Consider the following 24,861-nt stretch of genomic DNA (forward strand, 5'->3'; position numbering starts at 1 on the left):
GCAAGCTGGGCCTATACTGGATCTGACAGCCATACTTTCATTTCTATCTCCCGTGACTGCAGCTAAATTTAGGTCTGAGGCCTACAAACAAAAAGCATGTTGAGAAACACAGCTGATTTTTTATAACTATTACTATTACTTTGCATTTGCTTCTGTATACTGCCTGCTAAAATGGAGCTTTCCTTCCAAAGATTGCGCAAAATCTTCTAAAATACACTGCTAGTCTATAGGTGCAACAAATTTACCTTCACATATTAATTGGGTGTCTCTCTAAGCAAATGGCCAATTACTTGACTAATAGGCCGTCTCCAGATGTAAAAATCTAATCTGTGTGCACAATCAAGCTAACTATGGGCCAAAATTAAGCATAGAGTTTTGCCAGTCTATTCTTTATTTTCTGCAGAGCCTACTTCAGATCCAACAGAAGTATCAGAAGATGTGATTCTCCTCATGCCCTCTCCTGATGTAACTGGCCCAGGCCAGGTTTAATTTTCATATCTGAACACATGCTACCCTTTACACAGCTAGTGTTTTCTGTCACTTTTTAATACTCTTCCATAGTCAACATGCACCTGGCTGAAGAGCTTGATACGACACCTGTTTCTCCACGTTTTTCTACTGCACATTTGAGAGATATTCTTTGTTGTTTCCCACTAAGGAGGCCTCCGCCATCAGAAAGCATATCCAGAAAAAACAAAGTTTAATGTTTGGGACTGTACCTGCTCTGGTTTGATGGGCTCTGTTGTTGTGAAAATGTCAGAATAATGCTGCCTCTCGAAGACTCGATCCAACACTTCTAACTGCTGCTGGGTGAATAGGTCTCCACGCATCTGTTTCCGAAGAAAATCTCTACCCGGGAGAGAATGGCCATTGGGTACTGGAGGTTCCTGAATACCTTTCAAAGAGGACAAAGAAGACCAAAGAATAAATAGGCATTAAAATGATGAGGAGTGTCTATTTTATCCATCATACAGGTGTGAGTACTTCATTGCTTACACAATGAAGAATCATAGACAGGAGAATGGGAGCAAGATGCATATTGCTAGAAGATGCATTGATCAGTCCTCCATTATAGCTGATTCTCAATGCGATTTACCATCAGTGACTTCACACATAATTCAAAGACATGACAAAGGGCAGCTGTCACAGGTTTGCTCTCAACACTGTCATGCAATATTTGAGAGACTGTCATGGTCAAGCTGCAGTAAGACATGAGAAAAAAGTATAAAACCTGATGCTAGAGCCATGGTCAACTTGGATCATCTCCAAACAGGTCTGCTCTGCTGGTCACTGTCCATAACTGTTCCTGTGATATCTGCTGGTCTTGCTGAGCTACGTGATACTCAAAAGTTTGAGCTGTAATTCCTTCCATCAGGAAGCAAGGACTCATACTCCAGAACCATGTTCAGAATGCAGAAACCAGACAGTCAGCTTTTCAAACAGACACTAATGGCAGCATACTAAGGTGAGATGTCCTTGGGACTTGGAGTTACCACTGCGGCACTCTGAGGAAGCACTCTCCCAGCTCACAATACCACTTAGTTGTAATTTCGCTTTTATGTTTCTCAAACTCATTGGTATGATGAAAGCCTGGGCTCTGAGTCCAATTTTCTCTCTCTGTCTCACCCTCCTTCCAGCAGAGGTTGTTAACAGAAGTAGTAAGTGACTGCTCATGGCTTAAAAAACCATTGAGAAATGTTCAGATAAGCAGTTAAAATAAATAAATAAATAAATAAATAAAAAGCTCTTGCGAGATGGGAGCTTGATTCAGTTTGCTTTATTGAAGATTCACAGTGTTCTCCTATCTTTCCTTTATCTGTCGGTGCTAGAAATACATCTTTTATGTTCTGAAAGCAGAGATACGCAGTATTCCTCAGGACTCCAGGAGGTGGAACTCCAACAACAACAGTAAGCATCAGATTTTGTCTCCAGATGGCAACGCCACACTACACAGAGGAAGGAAGCATTTAAAAACAAACTAACAACAAAAAACAAACAAACAAAAAAAACCAGAAGATTCGTCTGCATACAAAGACCAATGCTTAGATCTTCTTTGGTGGGTTCTGCATCACAGTTTCTGAAAGCAGGTATCAAATGTCATCTGTGCAAAAAAGGCCACATTGCTGCCCACACTGTCTTCACACACGAGATGGACACTGTTAACATGACTGATGTCCAGCAGGAGCATCTCTTAGCACAGCTGAGTGTTGCAGCAGATGTTGTGTAACACTTCCAGAAAGTCTGACTCTTTAAAGACTGAAGGAACAACACATGGAAACGCTTCTTAAAGTCCAGACCAACCTCTGTAACGTTTTCTTATGCTAAACAGGCATTTGAAATCAGCAAATAATGCTGGAAATCTTCTTCTAAATTTTCTCCTGATGGTTCAGGTAACAACAGTGTTATATTTACCTACTTAGATGAAGTCAGGCAACTTAAATCAAGAACAGAAAACGGTGGCATCCATAAAGTGCTAGGATCAGTTTAAACCGTGCAGAAAAAACTATGAGCCTGTCTTCTGAACACAATGCATAAACATATGTACAGAGGTGTGGAAAATTAGGAGTAGCTATATAAGAGAGGTGTATCTTTAGGTCTTTTTTCTTTACTACTCTAAATCAAACAGGATCTAATTGATGGAGTGCTGGGTTTAGTCAACCATCACTTATAGAATTAAAGTTCTAGTTGCTAGCTGCTTGGTAGCAAAAGGCTGGGAGGGCATTCTCTCTGGAGCATGAAAACACAGGCTTTAAATTTCAGGTGGAATCATAGACTGGCTTGGGCTGGAAGGGACCCCAAGGATCACCATGTTCCAACCCCCCCTGCCACCCTGCCACTGCTGGGTGCAGTGCTGTCATCTCTGCCCCTAAGGCTTCTGATTCACAAGTATCTTGTGAAAACTATGGGAAGACACACAATCGCGTGCCAGCATCTCTGACCTGGTCACATCCATTTCTTTCTCCCAGTCAACACAAACAGGGGACCACCCTGGAAGCCAGCCATGAAAGTCTAGAAAGAGAAGGAGATCTTCAGGGAAGCTACTCTGTGTGAGAAATCCACACATAAAGACCATACCAGACAAACAGACAATGATGTGCCTCTCCAGCACAACGCTGGCAACGTGGTAAGGTATGAAAGTGAATTAAGAGCGTAGTAGAGCTGCGGAAGGTTTTCAAATTCAAGATCAGGATCAGAAAGGAGGCGGAGCTGAAACTCTTGGGGCAGCTGCCCAAGAAAGCTGCTCACTTTCATAGAACCACAGGATGATAGAATCCTAGAACGGCCTGTGTTGCAAAGGACCATGGTGCTCATCTGATTTCAACCCCCTGCTGCGTGTGTCGGGTTGCCAGTCTGCCGGTCTCTTACTGCATCCCTCCAGCAGAGTTGTTCTTCATCACTGCACTTTCCAAACTCTGACCAACTGCAGACAACTGTTTACAAGCAAAGGACTTTCTATACGCTGCACACGACATATAGAATGTTCACGAAGGTCTTTAGGATGCGTTTGGCTTTTAGTCATTACATAAATGTGAGATAATTACCATCAGTATTATGTATTGTTTGCATACACTAGAACATCTTTGAAAATTCTAATACCACAGGTGCATTTGTAGGAGTTTGAGTAATGAAATGGGCTCCAGGGAGAGGTAAAGCATCTTTCACACAGTCAGTGGATGCATCTAGGAGAGTTTTGTTCTGTTGACAGCAGCGCCCATCTACTCTGCAAAACAATCAGTTCCCCGTCCTACGGCACCTTTCCAAACCAGCAAATGAAGAACACAGCCATCATACTCTCCTTAGGAAAGAAGACCCTCACCCCAAACCAGAGTTTTGTCCTTCACTTCTATCAGTCTGTATCGATAGGTCGGGATTGTCCCACAGCACCACGGCATTCTGAACAACCCTGGACGCTACACACTTCCCCACCAGCACAACACTGAAAGCCCTTTCCCAAGCTTAACATTAGTCCTGATAGTCTGGGAGGAGTTATGCACAGCCCTGGGGAGAGGTGCCACGCACAGCGCTGCCAACAAGAGCTGCCTAACCTGTATGGATTTCACCTGGAAGCACGGGGTCTTTGTTACTGCAGAGTTATTCCCGGGGACCTAGCAAATGACAAGATCAGTATAAAGAACCTGATAAGCTGTGACTGCGTTTTGTAGCATAATTTTATGGTTAATTACCTTTCCTCAACACATTTTCTGAAACTGCAGGAGACATCCAGAATTGCCGAACATGCCTACAACAGAATTTTTTTTCCCCAATACTCGCCATGTAAATCATTCATTTTAAGACGTTTCACTGGCATTGCTGGTACCGTAGGTCAAAAATGAGGAGAACAAATGGCTGTCAGCCCTATCTTCACAAAACACTACAGCAAGTTTTGAGGCCCTGCAGCTGAGCATCGAGAAAAAGGCAAACTTTTAAGACATCAATTAAAAATAAATAAGTAAATGAATAAACTAAAAGATCCGTTCTATCCAGTGTTTTTTCGGAGAGGGAAAACAGCGCAGTTTAATTTCTGTATGATGAGGCAGCCCTGCAAAATAACACTGGGTAGATTGTGCAGCCCCACAGAAGAATCTAAGCCAGGCGACTGCAGCTGAGAGATTGGTGCCACGCACAACTTCAACTGGAAGACTCCCACAGTTATTAATATTGCCAGCGTACTGTGAATGGCACATGGTAGTGGTACATCAGCCTGGTGCAAAGAAAAGAGAACCTCTGGTTTCAGGCTTTCGGGTTGTTTTATTTTTTAAAACAACTTGGGTTTGCAGGGTTAATTAAGGAAGTAAATAGCTGGTGCAGCCCATATTCATAAAGGACATGGTTTCTGTCTCTAATTTGTACTGTCCAATTTCATTACCTGGTATCATACCTAATTACTCCACCTTATAGGGAAATGCAGGCTAATTAGGAAGGATGTTATTCACCACATTTAAAACACGATGAAGCAAATGAAATATTACTGGGAGGTAAAAAGGTGATTTGTTTCCTTGTAGCATGCCTGTAAATTAGCCCAGAGAAGATGAAGACTTTGTTTAATTACCACTCAGGGAGGCTTTGTTTAAAATGTAAACCAAATTTTTATGGCACCTTCTCAGGCCAATGTGCACTTGGCAGCGAGTCTGTCTTCCTAGGAAGGTATTGCTTTCTGAATCCTATATGCTGCGAGAGACCTTTGTATTTACACCACCTGAGTTCTCTAAGCTCTGTTATTTATTTTTTCAAATGATAGTATTACTAAAAAGAAACTTTATATTTTGAAGTGTATGTAGCTGATCATTGCACAAAGGTTGTCAAGAGAAATCGCTATATTTCACAAAGGCGGGTATGGGTTTTGCTGTAGATCAAAGTGAGAAAGAGGGGAAAAAAAGATAAATCACCAGAGATCCAAAAATACTTTTCATTTGGAGAAGATATCAGGCCATTTCGATAGCACTGATAGAGTCTCTGCTCTGTCTCCATTACCCACTGAAGGCAGCCGGAGTCAGGAGCTGACTACGCTAGATTATATTCCCTATAAGATGGCCACCAATATATATATATATGATCTTCAACCTCTATTGATTGACCAATTTCACAAGCAAAGACTGGTGAAATGAAGCTGAAATGAACATCATGCTTTAACTCATTGAACCCATCAGGCCTGAGTTAATCTCACTGCCCACTGTCTCTGATAGAATTCAATTGATCAATCATGTTTCGGTGATAGTACCATTTCAGTGGCTTATTGCTTCTTCATTTCAAAGCTTGACCCGTCAGATATACTAGGACCAGCTCTGCTTTTCTTGGAGACACAGAGACCAGCACCTGCCTACTGCAGCATATTGCCTTATGTCCAGGCTTGAGGGGAAAAAAAAAAAAAAAAGAAGAAAAAAAAAGAGGAATTTTTGCTAAACACTCCCATCTTAGCATTGTATTTTCACACCTATTACACTGATTTTACAGTCAGAGTGGCAGTAAAAACACAACGAGGCCGAGGAATCGGAATTCCCTGACATCTGTCAGCTCCCTTCCACAAGCTATCCTGCACTTGGGCAAATGGGCTGAAGACTGACTGCATGGCATCCTCCAGCTCCAACCTGCAGGCATGGCATCGAACAGAGTGGTGCCTACACCCTTCTCCCATGGGGACGGACTGCTGGCTGGTGCTGCTAGCCCAGCAGAATCAGGGGGTGGGGGGAGCTGAAAGATGACAGCTCCCAGTGCCTGCTGGCTGCAGCAAGGTTGCCACGGTTATGGGTCATCATTTCCCATCTCCTCTTTCCTTCAGACACATGGTTGGCCTAGTTGCACCCTCCAACTGCCCCACAGCCCAACCCTCATTCTGCATTTGGCTTTGGCACATGGGCGCGCTCCTGCTAAGGGAAGTCAGTGCAGGCACAGGGCTGCTCAGCAGCAAAACAATTACCACTTTTGTCACCCAACAGCCGTCTCTGATCTTATGTTGAGACGTGATCGAGCCCCTCTGCACTGGGAGAGCAGCTCTCTGCTTGCTGGGACAGCTGCAAACCCTGCCTGATACACAGGACACAGCCTGGTGTATGTGCCCACTAAGGAAGCTGAGCCAGGAGATGCTGAGGCTGCCCTGCAGGAAGCAGGCTTTGCATACCTCCATGGTGTGCAGACACACACAGCGCAGCAAGGTCCTACCACCAGGCTGCAAAGTATGGGGGAAGTGCTGCCTCTGTGGCTTCCACGGCTTGCCAGGGAAGGTAGAATTGCAGCATATGTGTGTATAAAATAATTTGTGGCTGGTTCATCCATTAATAATTATGAGAAGCCAGTTCTGTTTGTAATCCATTCCTGTGAGATGTGTTCAGCAGCAGCCTGTGTAGCAGTGGACATTATTTCGTGTAGTCCCAGCCAACAGTGCATTTTTAAATCACTGTGATAAGTTCACCAAACCTGCTTTAGCATAATTTATACCTACTTCTATACCACACTATAACATATTTTCATCATTTTTCTATTTGTTTGGTTTTTTTTTTTAATTGTTTCTATATGCACTTAGCAATATTGAAAATGAAACTGTGGTTTGTTTAGCTTTGGAAATGTAGAACCAGTCTCCTGTTACAGGAGACAGAAGGAGAAAGTACAGCCCTAAGACATTGCTGAGCTGAAGGCACCCAGAGAGAAGTGCTGCACAGGGCAGGCAGTCTCTGCTGTCCACGTATGCAGGCACTACCGTGCTGCACCAGCAGCAGAACAAGAGAGGAGAGCCTTCCTTCCCTATTGCGGAGGATTTGGGTACCTGCAGAGCACTCTGATCTGGCCCTACCAGACTAAAGCACAGTCGCAGAAAAGGTTCCTACAGAAGCTAGAGGGAGGTTTGAACATTGCAAGCATGCAGGCCCTGCATGACCTGTAGCACCTGCAGCCTGACAACACTCATCCCTCGCTGCCACTGGCAGGAACAGCCAGATTTCTTCCCTTGCAAGAAATGACACTTGTCGAGAAAAACACGGGCTATTATTCAACTGACAGTAGGCAAAACTAATCTTTCCATGCAAGTTTAAAACAGTAAAGCATGATTTCCACTTGATACCCTGAATGCTTTGCAAAGCTCTCACTGCAAAACTTAGCCGGAGAGAACAGAGGCAGTGCAGGGCTGACCCACACTCCTCTCACTGTGTGCCAGACACACTGGCACTGGGAGCTCTGCTGCGTCCCCGTGCGTGCGTTAAACCCTGCATAAGGAGAAAAACCTTCCTTTACTGTCCTGCCAAAGATCTCACCCAAGTTCCTAAGAAATGCAGAGGACTTCCAAGCAGATTTTACTCCTCCTAAAATACAAACTCCTGTCGAGACACTGAGACATTGCCACCAACCTGTAACAGAATGGGTTTGGGCATGCACAAAGGAGAGAAAGGGAACAACTCCAGAGGAGGCAGGATGCTGCACGAGTTGCGGACATGCTGAGCACTGCCCAGTGAAAGGTGTGGGTCTGCACTCTCCACCTGCTTCTCCACAAGCAGCGTGTACAAAAAGGCATTGCTAACTCTGGGTTTTTGACACGCAGAGTTCAAATAAAGACTTGCTTCACGACACCAAGGACTGCAGCCTCGTGTCTGCAAATGTGAATGCTTAATGCTGAACAAAGAAATCTCTCTGTTGAATTCAGCCGCGTGGCTTACATGCAGAACCCAAAACACGGGAATAGTTTTTAAATACAAGCTACACCGACTGCGAATGTAAACATGCTTTTCTGCATTTTATCCACATCCATTAGTTGAGTGGCACCGCTCATTTTTAAAAGCCCTCTGTAGTTCTGTAATGAGGGTTTGTAGACCTCGAGAATGGCTGACAACTTCTCACATCCAGGAACCACTGCTGCACATCTGCCTTGTGTGCACTCTGCTGCATGAGCCCTGCACCACACTGCTCTGTGCTTACGGAGGTGTGCGGAATGCTCGGGGCTTGGCTGCACTGCCAGTACAACTGCCTGCCTACCTCCCATCTCCAACCAGCAAAGCCAAAGCACAGAGGTTTCCCCCTTAGTTCAGCTTCTGAGGCAGCAGAACACTGTGTTTGCTCCCACTGTCACTATTTTAGCTTTTCAGCTATATTTACAGCTCTGTGCTATCCGGCTCTTTTAAAAGCTGCAGAAGAGAAGATGACAAAAAAAAAAGCAGCCAGTGACAGAAGAGAAATAACATTTTGCTGTGGATGTTTTTGTTTTACAATTCTCCCTTAAACGTTCTGAGGCGCTGAAACAAAAATAATGAACTAAGATTTTACTTTTAGGGGAAAACAGCGTAGCTCTTTGCTAATTACTGTAATTAATTAGTGTCATCTAAGCATTAATTATTTATCACGCAGGAAACTCGGCAATCTACTGTACAATCCCCCTGACAGTGAGCTTATCACAAGAACACCCTTATTAGGGGACCGTGGACTGTATGCATCCCCATTATTTCCAAACCTGCCTTGATGATGGGGGGAGCTGGGGGTCCCTTCTGGGGCTGCACCACCAGAATGCTGCCAGCAGGCTCCATAGGAGAGCTGCTCCTGCAGCGGTGCCAAGGGTTGCACTCAGGGCAAGCACAGGGAGCAGCTCCACCAGAGCTGCTGAGAGATGGTTCTTTTCCTATGCGTGAGCCAAGAGTTTTCCTGGGCTCCCTTATTTGCCTTCCATATAATGTATTAACTTCTCCAGGAAAAAAATGACAACAATAATATGGCCAGAACTTGGCAAATTATTTCCAAAGACTGCTGAGTCTGAATGCTACCTCTTCCTTCACAACAGCCAGCTGTCGGCAAGTGAATAATTTCTATGAATATGTAATGTCGGTTTGAGAGCAAAGGTCCAGCATGACAGACACAGGTCTTTCTCATTTTTGCTCCATGCCACAGATGCCAACAGCAGCGAATGTGATTCTGACTGCACCATACATCTGCATGGATGGGGATTTTTGTTTTCTGAGGCTTTCCATCCGCTGGAAAATACAGACTGACTGTATCTGAGCCTCGTTCACAAGTGGGGATCATTTCTGAAGAACCATCTTACGCAGAAGCCTAAGCAGGGAAAATCCTGAATGAGCTGAAACAGCCCGTCGTGACTCTTTTAATTAAAAACTATTTTATTTTTCCAGTTCAACGTGATTTCAGTATTTGAGCAGCTTTCAGAGAAATATATGTACAACTATTCAAAAGTAAATACGCCTTCCACTGCTGCATCTGGATGAGGCTGGGCATCGGCCCCTCCTAGCCGACAGTATGCTCCATCTCCTGACCATGTCTGCTCAAACACAGCCTACTCCAGCCTGTCCATCTCCTGCAGGGCACCACGCTGCTGCTTGTGCTTGCACAGAACACATTCTAAGGCATTTTTCTATTGTAGTCATATGTAACCTAACAGACCAGCTGAGCCAGATCTCAAAACAAGAGCAAAAGAGCATGCATTAAATAAAATACTACAGCTTTAGCTGTAAGATTTCATAAAACTCAAAGAGAGTCATTATTTTCTATGACTTTGTGTATGGCATGTTTATTCTTCATTGTAATTCTTGGCTAAAGCAGAGCAAGAAACAAATAGGGGAGAGTTGATGGTGTTTTTGAAGATAAATTCATCGGGAGGGAGGGGAGGAAGGAAGCAAGAGAGGAAGGGAGAAAACATTTCAATTAAGAAACAAACTTTGCTACCATTGCATAATAGTTACATTGCACACTGACCACAGGTGGCTGTAATAAACAGGGGGACAGGCTGTACAACTTGACAGGGAAAGGCAGAGCCTTTCCATGCAACACAGCAGCCTGGGTTAGGATTTCTTTCCCCTAAAGAAACTGTGGCCTGGGCAATGGCCTATAGCCTGCTCTGCCTCAGCTGCTGTTTGCCCCACACCATGAAGATGGACATGCAAACATGTCCCCCGGCCGCCATGCCTTGCAGCAGCCCCTGTCCGTGGTGCACATCCCACCCAGCCAGCCAAAGCCTCACGACAGCTGCCAACATCCCACTGACAGAGCTCTCCTCACCTTCCGTACTCACACACCTCTGTGTGCCTCCAGGAAAGCTGGCATCGGCTCCTACCATAACAAACTCAATCGTTCTCAGCGGTGCTCCAGCAAATAAAGTCATTAATTACGGCCTCTCTCCACTCTGCCGTTGGCTGGAGCAGCAATCAATGTGCAACCCCTCATTGCCTTCTCTCAGGGAGCAGAGACAGATGCCATAAAAATAAACTGCAGCCCACACAGAACCCTGCCAGTTCAGCGGCAGCAGGCTGTGCCCAGTAACAGCCACCACGCTGCTTCAGCCGGCACGGCGGTATTTATTTGGTCTGCCGCATCCATAGGGGAAGGCAGCCCATTAAGCGATCATTTTTATCTTATAACGTCAATTTACTTATACTGATTGGCTTCCTGCTGCCAAATATCAATTAAATTGCAAATGCCTGCTGAAGCTTATTTTCTGCCACTGTCTCTTTTCCTTCGTTTCCTTTTTTTCTTTCTCTCTCCCATTCTTTTTGTGAGAGAGAGCGAGAGAGAACCCTATGTTCGAACATAATTTAATTTATTTCCCTTTCCATATCTCAAAGGAAAATCTATAACTCCCCCTAGAAGGCCATTTGCCCTCTGTTATTGGGAGCTGAGGTATCACAGCACTGGGCAATTTGTTTCAACTGGCTATCGGCAGCCCATCAGGACTCCTAAGGACCTCTGCCATCTCAGTGCAATTGTATCTGGTATTGCCATTTATGATTTGTTTTTAATAGGTGCTGGTAACCATCAGATTCCCAGGTTTTAGTTTGTACGTGGCGCACCCACTCTGCTACCTCCTCCCGCTGCAGCCTGCTTTCCTACGATGCTCATCAGCCGCTGGAAGTGATTTGCACTCATGGAAATGCCTTCAAGACAGACTATCATTAGCTCAGGCTGCTGCTCTCCAGCAGCTGTGTTTCTAAGGCTGATACCATGGCCAACACTGCTGGAGCTTATGTGCTGTCCCCATGACAAAGAGCTACGTGAGCAGGCTTTGACAAACTGCAATGGATGGCACCAGCAGCCCAAGCTGAAGTGCCAGTGAGCTCTCCCCACCATTTGTGTGCACTCACAGCCATTGCTTGGCCAGGTCTTCCCATGACAGCTCTGGACTGAAGAAAAGGCCTACACCAAGATAACACCTACTTTGATTTCTATATCAAAGTAATATATAAGATATCCTCCCTTGCTGTAACCTTACCGAGTCTATGATGAATGCTGGCGTAACAATCCACAGCATTACACTTCATAAGCAAACTAAAACCACGTCATGATTTCCTGCCATGGAATACAAGCCATCTGCATCTGTGTGCAGTGAGAAGAAGTGGGTGGAAGACAAAGTCATGCCAATGGGGCTGGAGAGCTAGCAGATGAGTGTCAGTGATAAACAGGAATGGTCCCTGCAGCAGGAGGTCAGCAAGAGCTGTCGACTGGGAAGATGACTAGAACAGTAAAGCAGCACAGAAGTGCAACCAGCCACATCAGGATGCACAGGCTAACACTAGTCAGGGATAAGAAGTTTCTCAGATACAGAGCACACTTGATCTGAAGGCCACAGCGCAGCATTAAATTCCACTTGTTCTGTCCAGGCCACCTTTTCTTCCTTGGGTTCACCCAAGAAAAAGCAAGAGAAGGTAGAAGCTCATCAAAGCAATCCATCCTTCTATGCAGAGAGAGCCTTTATATGCATACCTCAACTATTTTCCTGTTTTTTATGTCTGTATACAGCCCATGAGCACATGGGAGAATACTGCACATAGAGATGCACTTGCAAAGTGAGAACAAACACATCCCCACACACACGCATTCACACAGCCAGGCATATTACCCAGCAAAAAGAGAACTGATTGTTATCAGCCTGAGAATAAACAGCAAGAGTCACTTTGCCTGTCAGGCCAATGTTTCTCTTGTTAGATGTTGCAGCTAGCACTGTCCTTCCTGTGACCGCGGAAGAGAATGCTCACACATGCACTGCCAATGAGGAAAACTCAAACCCAGCCATGGCTGTGTTAGAGTACATCGTCTCTGGGACAAGGATGGCTCACTGGCATATGCTGAGTAAATGACGCTGACACAATGCAGTGCTTGCAAGGGAGGCCCAGGGCAACGCCTCCATCAGCCTGATGCCAAGACTCAGCTCTCCTTCAAGCACTGCTTGAAGTCTTCCACAAGATTTCTACAACCCCTGGTGCCTCAGTTTCCCCGCTTCTGAAGTGAGGAAATTGTAACTGAGCACATTCAATAATTCTTTTTTTTAATCATTTTTTAAATAAAAACTATAAAAATAAAATCAAATTAATAAAAATCTTATGATCAGCCAGGTGCTACCCACTGCAAATTGCTTGTAGTGCATCCTTCCTCAGTGCTTGAAAAAAGAAAAGCAGGGAGGTTATCCTGGGCTTGCCAAGTGTCAGGGTGATTACTGTGGGGTTTGCAGTTATCTACACAACAGAGCTTTGGACAGAAGCTGCATGAATTTAGTTAAGACTGGTTTTAAAATGTAGAGTCATCTGTATCTATGATGCATTCAATAGGAAAATGAGTTCTGTGGAATACACCAGTGTGCACATGCATATATAGGTCTACCTGTATACACATATACATTATGCATATACACATGTGTAATGAACATCTGTATTCCATTTGTCCAATCATATGGCTATTCTTTATGCAGAGATGCTCATAAAAAATATCAGGAGTAATACAAAAGATCTCTGTATGTTTCTGCAATGGTGATTATTGACCAGTTCATTCAGTGCTTGATGGAGATAGCATGATTGCCTGGGATGTATCTCATAGGTTTCTAAACAGAAGGCTCCAGAATCAATTTGTGGTAACTGGTTAGATGTGACCAGCTTACAAACTCAGACAGGCTACACCAAAGCTCACAGTTTTCATAGGCAGATATGTATTTTTCTTGTGAATAGGAAGATATGTATTTTTATTGTGAAGATAGTGCTTGAAATTTCAAGAGCAAAATCAGTTTGGCCATTGATTTCAGCTTTTCTGTCACTCTTTGAGGAACTTGTCTTGCAAAGAGAACTTTCACAGGGCAGTTTTGCCATCTGTGCTCACTCTGGTGCCTGCTCTTTTGTGAGTGTGTCACACTTCAACTCTTTGCCACTGAAACAGCATCAGCTGATCACAATGTACACACTGTGCTATGCTGGGTGAAAACCTGGACTAAGGCAGGAGGAAGGATGGAAGATGCCAGGAAGTTTTGTGGGAGCACATCTCCAGCATCAGTTATGTGCTGGGGGTTCCATCCTGAGCCACAGCCAAGGCCGGCCATGGTTACCTCCCTTTCCAATAGCTTCTGCTTGTAGAGTGATGAAGGAACACTAACTTCATACTCAGTATATACATACTCAAATGCCATTTTTACCTGTGGCATCCTATATGCAAACCTACTGAAAACTTGCCTCAGTAATGATTTAGCTCTGTCATTTGGACTCAGCAAGCTAGAGTGAGAGCAAGAGATCCCAGAGGTTTACACTGATTTCACCTGCCTGCCACCACCTTTCAGGGGCACCATGGATTTTTCACATCACCATGCTGTAACTTCCCTCTTTAATGGACCCGTCAAGGAGCACTGCGATGATCTGCGAGGCACCAAAACACCTCTGCAGCAAGGATGATGAGTGCAAGAGAGGAAGAATGAATAAAATGAAGAATTACTCAATTTCGAAACTCAAAGCTGTACACTGCAGTCATTACACAAAAAAGAGTCTTTTGACTCAGCTGCATCTATTCTCAGGCCTTGGCCACTCTTCCCATTGCCAGCTAAGGCCATGATGGCTAGGGACTGTTGTTCTTCCTTTCTGACTTGGGCTTGGCAGAACAAGACCTGCTTTCTCAATCTGGAGAAATAAAGCTATCAGGATACTGGTTCTCTAAGAAAAAAAAAAAATAGAAATTAGAGAAGGAAAAATACTTTCTAATTAACAGATCTGTGGGGGAGGAAAAAAAAAAAATACATTATTAAAACATGAAATCTTATTTGACAATGGATATGAAATTACAAGCAGGGGGATGTCAGGATGGAACACAGCCCTGCTGAAGAGGACCTGGGGGTAATGGCAGATGGAAAGCTGAACATGATCCAGCAGTGCAACCTTGCAGCCCAGAAAGCCAACCATATCCTGGGTTGCATCAAAAGAATCATAGTCAACAGGTCAGGGAAGGTGATCCTCCCTCTCTGCTCTGTGCTGGTGAGACCTCACCTGGAGCGCTGTGTCCAGATGTGGAGTCCTCAGCACAAGAGAGAAGCGAACTGCTTGGATCAATCCACAGGACGGACATAAAAAGGATCCCAAGGATGGAACACCTCTCCTATGAGGACAGGCTGAGGGCTGGAGCTGTGCAGATGGAGAAGAGAAGGCTCCAGAAGACCTGAGAGTGGCCTCTCAGCATCTAAAGGGGGGCTATGAGAAAGAAGGGGACAGACTAAACAAGGTCTGCTGTGATGGGACAAGGGGAAGTGGTTTCAAACGAAAGGAGGGAAGATTTATATTGAATATAAAGAAGTTGTTTTTTACAGTGAGGGTGGTGAGGCTCTGGAACAGGTTACCAGAGATGGGATGGAAGCTGGACAGGGCTCTGAGCACCTGATCGGTGTGGATGTCCCTGCTCTTTGCAAAGAGCTGGGCTAGATGACCTTAAGGGGTTCCTTTTAGTTCAAATCATTCTATGATTCTATGCAGACATATTACACACACATGGGAGGAAACACAAGTGAGCCCTGATGATACGGCAGGAGGCTCCTGAGCTTTTTCCAACCAGAGAAGCTAGCAGTCGTTGTCTCTGAGCAGGGCACACCACTTGCAGGTTGGTTTTGAAACTCCCTTCCCCTTCTCACTGAGGTGTGTAAGAGAAGACTGAAGAGAAATGCACCCCTTCATCAGACTTTAATCCACTAGGCATCACTGAATGGTTTACAGCCAGCATGCAAGGCATTGCACCAGCTATCAATTTCTCCGTAGCACTTTCAGCCCTTAAGAAATCATTATGAAATGAGGATATGTTTCTTTTTAAAACTCCAGCACAAAACCTGTCTCACTCAAAGGAACCTCGTTCAGGGCTGTCCAGCAGCTGAAGCCCATCATGCACTACAACAACTGCATGTTCTAAGACCTTCCAAACAAAGAAGCATCTGAAAGCTAGCATGCAAACAGACCTCAGGTAGCTGTAATAGAGAATTATATGCCAAGAAAAGCAAAAAACAGCAGGAGTACATTGACAACACAGTTTTACCGTAATTAGTTAGAATTAGGATTGGGACAGGGCTGAAGTGGTTTTAACTGATGTAAAACAAGCTTGTGTCTGCACCCGGAATGCTCAGCAATCACAATTCCTTCCATGTGGGCAACTGTGTGTGCAAGCACCTCGCACCCACTCCATGGGCCTGGACCTGTCTCTCCCTTGGTACAGCACAAGAGGCAACAGAAGCAAGTCCTTACCCTGGCTGGTCAAATGCATTCAGAGAGCAGCAGACCTCCTTTGGATGTTCCACTGCTTCGAAACCCCATTTTGCAACTATCAGGAAGCAATGTCATGAATGTGTAGTTGCCACGTGGCCAGGAAGCCATCATTTTCCCTTGATGCTCATCCCTGATGCTCATCCCTGATAGACTTCCAGTACCCAGACTTCTGCTGTAGACATCTTTTGTTTTGCCATGTTACAAGTCAGCCTGATCAGTCTGCAGTATTTTTACTGGATTTCCCTGCAACTCAGGGTAAGGGAAAAGCACCTAAATTTAAGATCTTTGGTTTCCAGCTTCAACCTGTAACACAGTACTTCAGCAACGAAGAAAGATCTGTTTTCCTGCTAGTGCCATAAGGTAATTACAATAAACATGCTTTAAATACAGATATCTTTCAGGAGATTCTCAGCAGACATTAAGCATGGGAAAATTACATGCTCAGATTTCCTAGGCATCTGACAGAAGAAAGATGCTGGCTTGTTTCAAAAGTGCAGGTATTTGGACTATTCTTTCCACCCATAGTCATCTTTATGCAGATGATTGCTGCTACAGAATTCAGAACACACATGAACAAAAAAGCAGCTGTGCAAGCATCTGCATTTATATACCACCCTCCCTCACTGAGGTTAATGAAGAAACAGAAAACAAAGGCTGTGGCTCTGAAACTGATTCCAAGCAGAAAGTTTTGCCAAGTTTCTCAAGTTTCAGTGGGGTGCAACAGTGAAGGCTCAGTCCTGTCACAACAGGAGAGCTGGAGTTCACAAAGAGCAAACCTCAGACCACACGGGGCAAATGCACAGGGATACAGACAGAAAAAGAATCCAGCTGAAATATGAAACGACAAAACAATTTGAAGCACATCTTCTTTTAAGGCTTAGGAAAATATCAGTAGAATACTGAATCTATCAGACATTTCTGCACCCTGTTGTGGTTGGGGGAGACACCATATCTCTGGATTTTCTCAACTCTTTACATCTGAAAACTCTGCTCAGAAACAAAGAAAGGGAGAGAGATTGGGCTCTTTGTGCAGCACATGTGGATATTCTGTTGTTTGCCATGGTTCTGCCTAAATTGCTGTATGTCTGAGACCCCGGGCAGTCTCTGGGCAGGCAGAGGTTGTCTATACACATGAAGGAGGTGTAGGACGCTCACAAAGCCTGAGCAGCAGGGGCTGCTGGCATGTTCACACACTCTGCTCATGCCAGTTGCACTTGAACCTCTGCACACAAACTGCACAAGACATCCTCCTCTTTCTCTATACGCAGTTCCATCACTGGAAAGCAGAAGTCCTGCTTAAGAGATTTGTGCTCCAACACGACATGTAGCAAATAAAGTGCCATCCTTTGTAGGCAGAATCACAGAGTCACAGGATAACCCAGGTTAGAAGGGACCCATGAGGACCATCAAGCACAGCCCATAACTCCATGCAACAACTCAGAATCCAAGTGCAATGCCTGAGAGCATTGCCCAAATGCTCCTTGACTTCCAGCATCTTGGGGCCATGACCACTGCCATGGGGAGCCCACCACCCTCTGGCAGAGAGTACAGAATGATGAAGAATGTACTAACAGCCTCTTCAGGATCTGCTGTGCCCTGACCACTAAGCCACGACCAATTCGTCAGGGTGCTGTTCTTGACTCTGGGGCATTCAAACAACATACACAGCATGTGGGTATGAATCCAAACCTTCTGTAAACTCATCACAACATGAGACCAATATGAAAAATTAAAAAAAAAAAAAAAAACATGGGAAAATACAGCCACAAGTCTGGTGCAAATAAACTCACAGCTTGCATCTGTATAAACAAGTACTAGGGGAGGCCAAAGTGGTCAGGATCCAGTTGATCCAGTGTGCAGTAACCTCTGCCAGGTTTCTACTATCATTCGATATTTCAGCAGTTTGAAAGCTCAGCCAAAACCTGACTTGAAAGTCCCAGTAACCTTGAATTGTACTGTGGGCAGCTTTAACAAAAGCAGATAATGCCACACTTTGTACGACCACTGAGAAGTCGGATAGTATACTGGGGCTATTTTGTTACATGTGGGAAAAAATAAACAGTGCAATTAATGCCCTGCTAAGAAGGAGCTCACACAGCACATGGCTGCCCCATGCACCTTCACAGGTGGGCTGCCACTTTATGCAGAGGCCAAGCAAGGCAAGAAGATGCAAGTGCCACTCTTGCTTCCAGGGAGGCACAAAGAAAACCTGATGTAGAAATGTGTAATGCTTCGATAGTTCTTTCTACCATGGAGGTGGTAAGTAACTAGCACTTGCCATTAGACCTGTCCTGTGGGAAGAGCTGCCGTACCCATCCTGGCTGCCCTGAGGCAGGGGTCACAACTCATCAGAACTCAATGGAACTCCTCTCCTATAAGGACAGGCTGAGAGCTGGGGCTGTGCAGCCTGGAGAAGAGACTGTTCTGATTTGACCAGATAGCAGCCTCTCAGTATCTACGGGGGAGATACAGGAAAGAAGGGGACAGGCTCTTCAGCAGAATCTGTAGTGACAGAACAAGGGGAGATGGCTTCAAGATTAAAGAGGGTAGGTCTAGGTGAGATATAAGCAAAAAGTTTATTACAGTGAGGGTGCTTTTCCACAGAAGAGTTTTTTCCTTGGAAAACACATTCCAGCAAAAGAATTCCAGCCAGCACCAGCACTAACAGGGCAATCTGGTAAGATATCTACCCCTAAATTGGATTTTAGTTAAGCCTATGTGAAGGGATAACCTTAAAAAGCATCTAACACTGGATAGCTTCAGATGAGAGCAGCTGAAACTACAGCAGGTCTGCAAGGAGTTCTGAAAGTCCAGGCTTTCCATTAACACTGCTTGAGAAAAATCCCAACTCTGGTGAAGCCAGCGGCAAACCTGCAGGTCTTCAGTTCAGACCTGGAGCAGATCATGAAAACTGGGGCAATTTGAGGCTGAAAGTGACAAAAACACAAGTCAAGCAAGACAGCTTATTTAACTTGCTTATTTGAGAAGGGAAGCTGCACTTGCAGAGAGCACTCCTGCACAGAGTTGTGACTGTGCTAAACCATTTAAGAACAAGCATCACAGGGCAGAACCAGTACATTTACTGAAACCCTGCTAAGCCAGGTGGGAGCCATGTGGGAAGCTTGGAAGAGCACAGAAAGCTGTAAAAGCATGTTGCTCCCACTGCCCTTTGGAGCCAATGGGGTTTTGTCCTACTGACAGACAGCCCGTAGTTTTCTTCACCAGAACCATGCAGAGTTGGTTCCTTCCATTCCAGAAATATCACCTTGTCTGAGCAACAATCATATGAATGCATCAACTTCAGAAAGTAATGTTTTACATTTGGAATGGCTTTTTGCATGTAGTGGTAGAACAAGGATTAATGTATTTAAACTAAAAGAAGGTAGATTTACATATAGGAACCAATTCTTCATTGTGAGAGTGGTGAAGCTCTGGAACAGTCTGGCAGAGAAGCTACCAATGCCCAATTCCTGGCAGTGTTCAAGGACAGGCTGGATGGTCAGTGACCAGGTTGGAGCAACCTGACCAGGTGGAAGATGTTCTTGCTCTTGTAACCATCCAAACTAACAGTGTCCAAACCCGGGGCTCACAGCACAAGAAAGATGTGAAGCTGTTGGAGAGGATTACACGGAGATGATCAGAGGTCCATAGAACCTCACCAGGGAGTTTGGCTTCTTCAGCCTGTAGAAGAGAAGGCTCCGAGGATAACCCTTTCAGTACCTGAAGTGGACTTAAGAGCAGGATGGGACTGAACTTTTTACACAGTCTGAAAGCAAGACGACTAGGGAGAATTGCTTTAAGCTTAAAAAGGGAAGTTAGATATTAGGAAAGCTTAGGTTAGATATTAGGAAGAAACTTTTTATTCAGAGAGTGGTGAGGCACTGGAACTTGTTGTCCAGAGAGGTTGTGGATGCGCCATCCACAAGGCCATGTCCAATGAGCAGCCTAATCTGGAGGGTGGTAGCCCTGCTGAAAGAATGGGAGCTGGAACCAGATGATCTTTAAGATCCCCTCCAACCTCAGACTTCCTATCATTCAGTCTTAAAACACACACTCTACTGGAGCAGGAGTTATGACAGCAGGATGGCATAACTGCGTAACCACTGAAAAAAGCTTTTCAGCAGCTCAATTCTCATACTTTTATTGAAAAGAAAAGGGAAAGAAGGGAAGGGAGGGAAGGGAGGGAAGGGAGGGAAGGGAGGGAAGGGAGGGAAGGGAGGGAGGGAGGGAGGGAGGGAGGGAGGGAGGGAGGGAGGGAGGGAGGGAGGGAGGGAGGGAGGGAGGGAGGGAGGGAGGGAGGGAGGGAGGAAGGAAGGAAGGAAGGAAGGAAGGAAGGAAGGAAGGAAGGAAGGAAGGAAGGAAGGAAGGAAGGAAGGAAGGAAGGAAGGAAGGAAGGAAGGAAGGAAGGAAGGAAGGAAGGAAGGAAGGAAGGAAGGAAGGAAGGAAGGAAGGAAGGAAGGAAGGAAGGAAGGAAGGAAGGAAGGAAGGAAGGAAGGAAGGAAGGAAGGAAGGAAGGAAGGAAGGAAGGAAGGAAGGAAGGAAGGAAGGAAGGAAGGAAGGAAGGAAGGAAGGAAGGAAGGAAGGAAGGAAGGAAGGAAGGAAGGAAGGAAGGAAGGAAGGAAGGAAGGAAGGAAGGAAGGAAGGAAGGAAGGAAGGAAGGAAGGAAGGAAGGAAGGAAGGAAGGAAGGAAGGAAGGAAGGAAGGAAGGAAGGAAGGAAGGAAGGAAGGAAGGAAGGAAGGAAGGAAGGAAGGAAGGAAGGAAGGAAGGAAGGAAGGAAGGAAGGGAGGAAGGAAGGAAGGGAGGAAGGAAGGGAGGAAGGAAGGAAGGGAGGAAGGAAGGAAGGGAGGAAGGAAGGAAGATCAAACCACAAAAACTGCAGAGAGCTATAGATTGGATTGGATATAGCGCAGATGAAACTATCACTGCAACATAACTAGCAAAATTAGAACTAGTAAAATTAGAGCAAACACCATTTAAAAGGACTGTTTCAGTGTATGCATGGTAAGGGAAAATCACTTCTGTTAAGAAGACAACAACCTGACAGTGCAAACAGCTCACCACGCCTGCGATCCCTAAATGCAAAAGGACAATCTGAATCAGCAGCAGAAATTTAAATCAGTTCTTGCTGATCCAGCACAACCTGGTTCTCTTCAAAGGCTTCATCTCATTATAGTCACTGGAATTATCTCCAAGAATAAAGACGACCCAAGTGAGTAAGCATAGCTGAAGTCGTCCTAGAAAATATTTAAGTAAACTCCAGCACCTCCCTGGGAAGGAATTTTTTTCTCTTTGACCTCTTCACAGACTTGAATAAATACACCTGCTTCAACTGACTGCCTTGACTCCACAGAGTTCAATCTTTAATTCTTATACGTACTCCACAACCACTTCTTTCTGGATGTGAAGAACTCCACGTCTGTATGTGCACACACCCATGTTCCAGATAGATGTTGTGGCTGCAATGAAATACAGCTAACACATCTTTTGAGTCCTATTCCCCAAGCACATCAGTCCCTCCACATGGCCCTTCCTCACATTGTGACTGACCTTCTGCTAGGCTGTAAATCATCACAGCATCCAAGTTTATATTGGCAGGTGATTTTTTTCCTCTCCTTAACCTTCACTTTTTCCCCTCACAGTCATTCTGTGTGATCTCTTTCCCCTGCAAATTTAGATCCTCAAAAGCTTCAGTCATTTGTAAATGTGCCATGCAGAACTCCCCAACAAAGAGCCAAGAGGATGACATCAATCCCCACCACATACTGTCATGTTCAGTTCCTTACTTGAGATGAGAGGAGTCACAGGGATTTCTGTTAATATGGGACCCATCCAGCAGTTAATTTCTGCCAGCAGCCTGTTCAGGAAAGGAAGCAGCTTCATGGTTTCATGCCAGAGTATTTAACCAGAGGTGTCCCATGACCAGCAGTACTCAACACTGGCTGCCCAGGAAGAGGGTTCCATGTGTGGCCAGAGGAATCCACAGCTACATTGGATCTTCTTCCCAGTACAGCACCCTCCTCCCTCTGCTGTCACCTCCTTCTTTTTGTTGGCCTTCCCCTGTATTTCAGCCTTCCTGGAAGCTGATGTCACAGTGCTCTGTAAAGTAGCATTCTCACCTGTGCCTGTCTGTAATGCTTACAGACTTATTATGCTTATTCTCATTAGCATCTCTGCTCCGCTTGTTGGCTTACCCTCTTCAACAGAAGGCTGTGACCCAAGTGCCTTTAGGCACATTAAGTCTACGGTTAGACTGCAGTTAAAGAAAAGGCATTTTTCAAAGAAATTAGCTCAGCCAAAGAAGCATAAACATCTACATCGTCATATCAGACGCTGAGAGCAACGCAGGACCGTTGTTGCTGAGAATGGAAACAAAACAAACAACCCGTATGAACAGAGGTCTCCTGCCACGCTAGTTTCAATTCCCCATAAGCCTCCATCACTGAGAAGACTCCACAGCAGTGAATTTGAAAGATAGTCAGCACAGCTGTTCTGAGCAGGTACTCAGATCTGCCAGATCTGTCCTGCAGCAAGAGGATGTGGGTGGGTACCAGACACACACATCCTGTGCAGGAGTTTACTGACAGTGTCTGGCTCGATTCTCTTGCCCCACTTCTGGCTGCATTTCCTCCTATGGAGCCAGAGTTTTGCCAACAGTTTGCTGTGAGCCACTTGGAGTTGCATGTAGCTCTTTCACCAGCTGCAAGCAGGGTGACTGTTCTAGCACAGCCTGCAAGCCTGTAATGAAACTCCTGCATCCTCTGTAATATCTTAGCTGCACACGTGCTGAGCAGCAGAAGCAAGGTCTGAACTATGCCAGTCTCTGCAATAGTAGACACTAACCAGGAGGGTGACAACTTGCAAAGTACAAAATCAAGCCGAGGCAACACTAACTATAGCAAGATGGGGCCAGCCAAAGGCTATGCCTGTGCACCGGTGCTCTCTGGTTTAACAGTGTGGACTGACACAGCAGATGTCCTGAACTTACTGACTACTGCATGCAGACAGACTTCAGCCTGACTCGGCTGCTGCTGATGCTCACAGAGTGCCCCTACTACCTGTTGGTATCAGCAAGTTCCATGTTTCTTTGTCAGATACCAGAGCACAAGTATGTTTCCACATCAGCCAGGCTAGACAGGGCTAACCTGCTAAAAGTGTGCAAACTTCTACAGGGGCAGAACAAAGTGGTTGGTAGAAGTCTAATGTCTGGCCTTGCAATCAACCATCAAAAGATGCAGTGTTTGCTCCAAAGGCCATCACTGCCACGTTGCGAAATTATCTATGTATCGTGCAAAGCAAGGAGGAGCCATGAGAACAGAAATCAACCCAATTCTTCCAACACGTCTTCACAAATTCTCTGAGTGTCACATCTCTCTACAATTGTACAGGAAAGAAGCCTCCCTCTGCTGGTCCCTTGACACTCCTGATGGAAGCTCTCCTTGCCTGTAGACCAGATCCACAAACAGTAGCTGGCAGGGCCGTGTTCACACTGAGCAGCTCAAGACCTCGTGGACTGGAAAGTAAAGAGCTGTGCTACACTATGGAACTCGACCTCGTTGCATGCAGGACCACCAGCCCATTTGTTCCCCATCCTTCAGAGGAACTGACCCAGCTTATCAAGAAACACTGTGCACAGCATGCTTCTTACACAGCACACAGCCCTTGGGGAAACAAGGGTCTTGAGCTTTGTAATGGCTTTGGAGGAGTGACACTGCAGTGAAAGCATCAGCTCACAGGAACATCTCAGACGGGAGCCACATCCCCTGTCTGGTCTGGCATGTGCATCTGTTTCATGATCCCTCTCAGCTGCCACAGCACGAACCTGCAGGAAAAGTCACTCTTTTGAGATCAGCTGCTTTTGTCGGCTCTCCTGTATCTGCAGAGCTCTGCAGTAAGCAGGATGGAAACCTGCAGTAACATCAGTTCCTTTTCAACCAGCAGCTGCAAACACTTGATAGAACACACAGCTCATTCTGACACAAGGCCTCACTGCCTGCCAGCATGTCCATCCTTGGTTTCCTATAAAAACCCCACTCATTACAAGGTGGCTCGGTCTGATCAATCTGTGCCTTTCTGCTCCACCTGTTCTTCCTAATCTGTGGGCCCACGTGCATGTGAAGACACACAGCTCAAAGGAGGGAATCTGAAAGCAAAACAACAAGACTGCTTCCCCGCAGCATCTGCTGCTTGAAGCTAAGAAGGTTGACAGTAACACTCTGCCTCGTTACAGAGCAGCCTGCTTTTGTGTCAGTCTCCAGTAGCACGTCCTCTAACCACCAGTGAAAGAAACTGATCCCCTATGAAGGCACATCTGCTCCAAGTACATATTACAGCAGGGGAAAAAAAAAATGACACCTTGAGTTTATATATAAACCAATAAAGACTGTCTGATTCGGTTTGCCCCTGTTGCTATCCAGCGAGCTCCCTGCTGTGTTAAAGACTGGTGGCAGTTGCTAAAAAAAAAAAGAAGTCAAGGGTGAGAGGAACAAAACCTGGTGCCAAATCACAACAAGTATTCAGTGCCACTGGAAGAGCCAACGGGTGAGCCCACCTTGCTTCACCTCCCAGCCAAGGGAAGTGCCGCAGTCTGTAGCTCTATTCATATGAGAAACATGAATATCAACTTACAGCATCAGGCACGTACCTACAGCTACCAGGAAAGGAAGCCATGTGTCAAAAAGACTTGATGTAAAAATACTGCTATGGAAGTAGCCTCCTTCTGGCTCTCAAAAGTCAGGAGAAGGTAAAGTTAACTCTGCCCCCTTGTGCATCTGCATCATGATACAGCCTGCAGCTCAAAGATGACGTACTTCTCTTCGCCAGCATTTGATCCACCTCTCTGCCACCTGCATCATGGAGCCTTGGGATTTCTATGAACATCTCATGCCTGGCTGT

At 45.4% G+C, this 24,861-nt stretch overlaps 1 protein-coding gene across 7 annotated transcripts in view; it reads right to left on the reverse strand.

The window, feature by feature from the left end:
- The window catches only part of PAX5 (paired box 5), a 100,377-nt gene that overhangs the window by 60,544 nt on the left and 14,972 nt on the right, over positions 1–24,861 (reverse strand). For all 7 annotated transcript variants that reach the window (XM_072359662.1, XM_072359660.1, XM_072359658.1 and 4 more), the window contains one exon: positions 720–895. In XM_072359662.1, coding sequence (XP_072215763.1) covers positions 720–895 — 176 coding nt within the window. The remainder of the gene's footprint in view (positions 1–719; positions 896–24,861) is intronic.

Source organism: Excalfactoria chinensis, chromosome Z (assembly GCF_039878825.1).
Source record: "Excalfactoria chinensis isolate bCotChi1 chromosome Z, bCotChi1.hap2, whole genome shotgun sequence".
Taxonomy (NCBI): Eukaryota; Metazoa; Chordata; class Aves; order Galliformes; family Phasianidae; genus Excalfactoria; species Excalfactoria chinensis.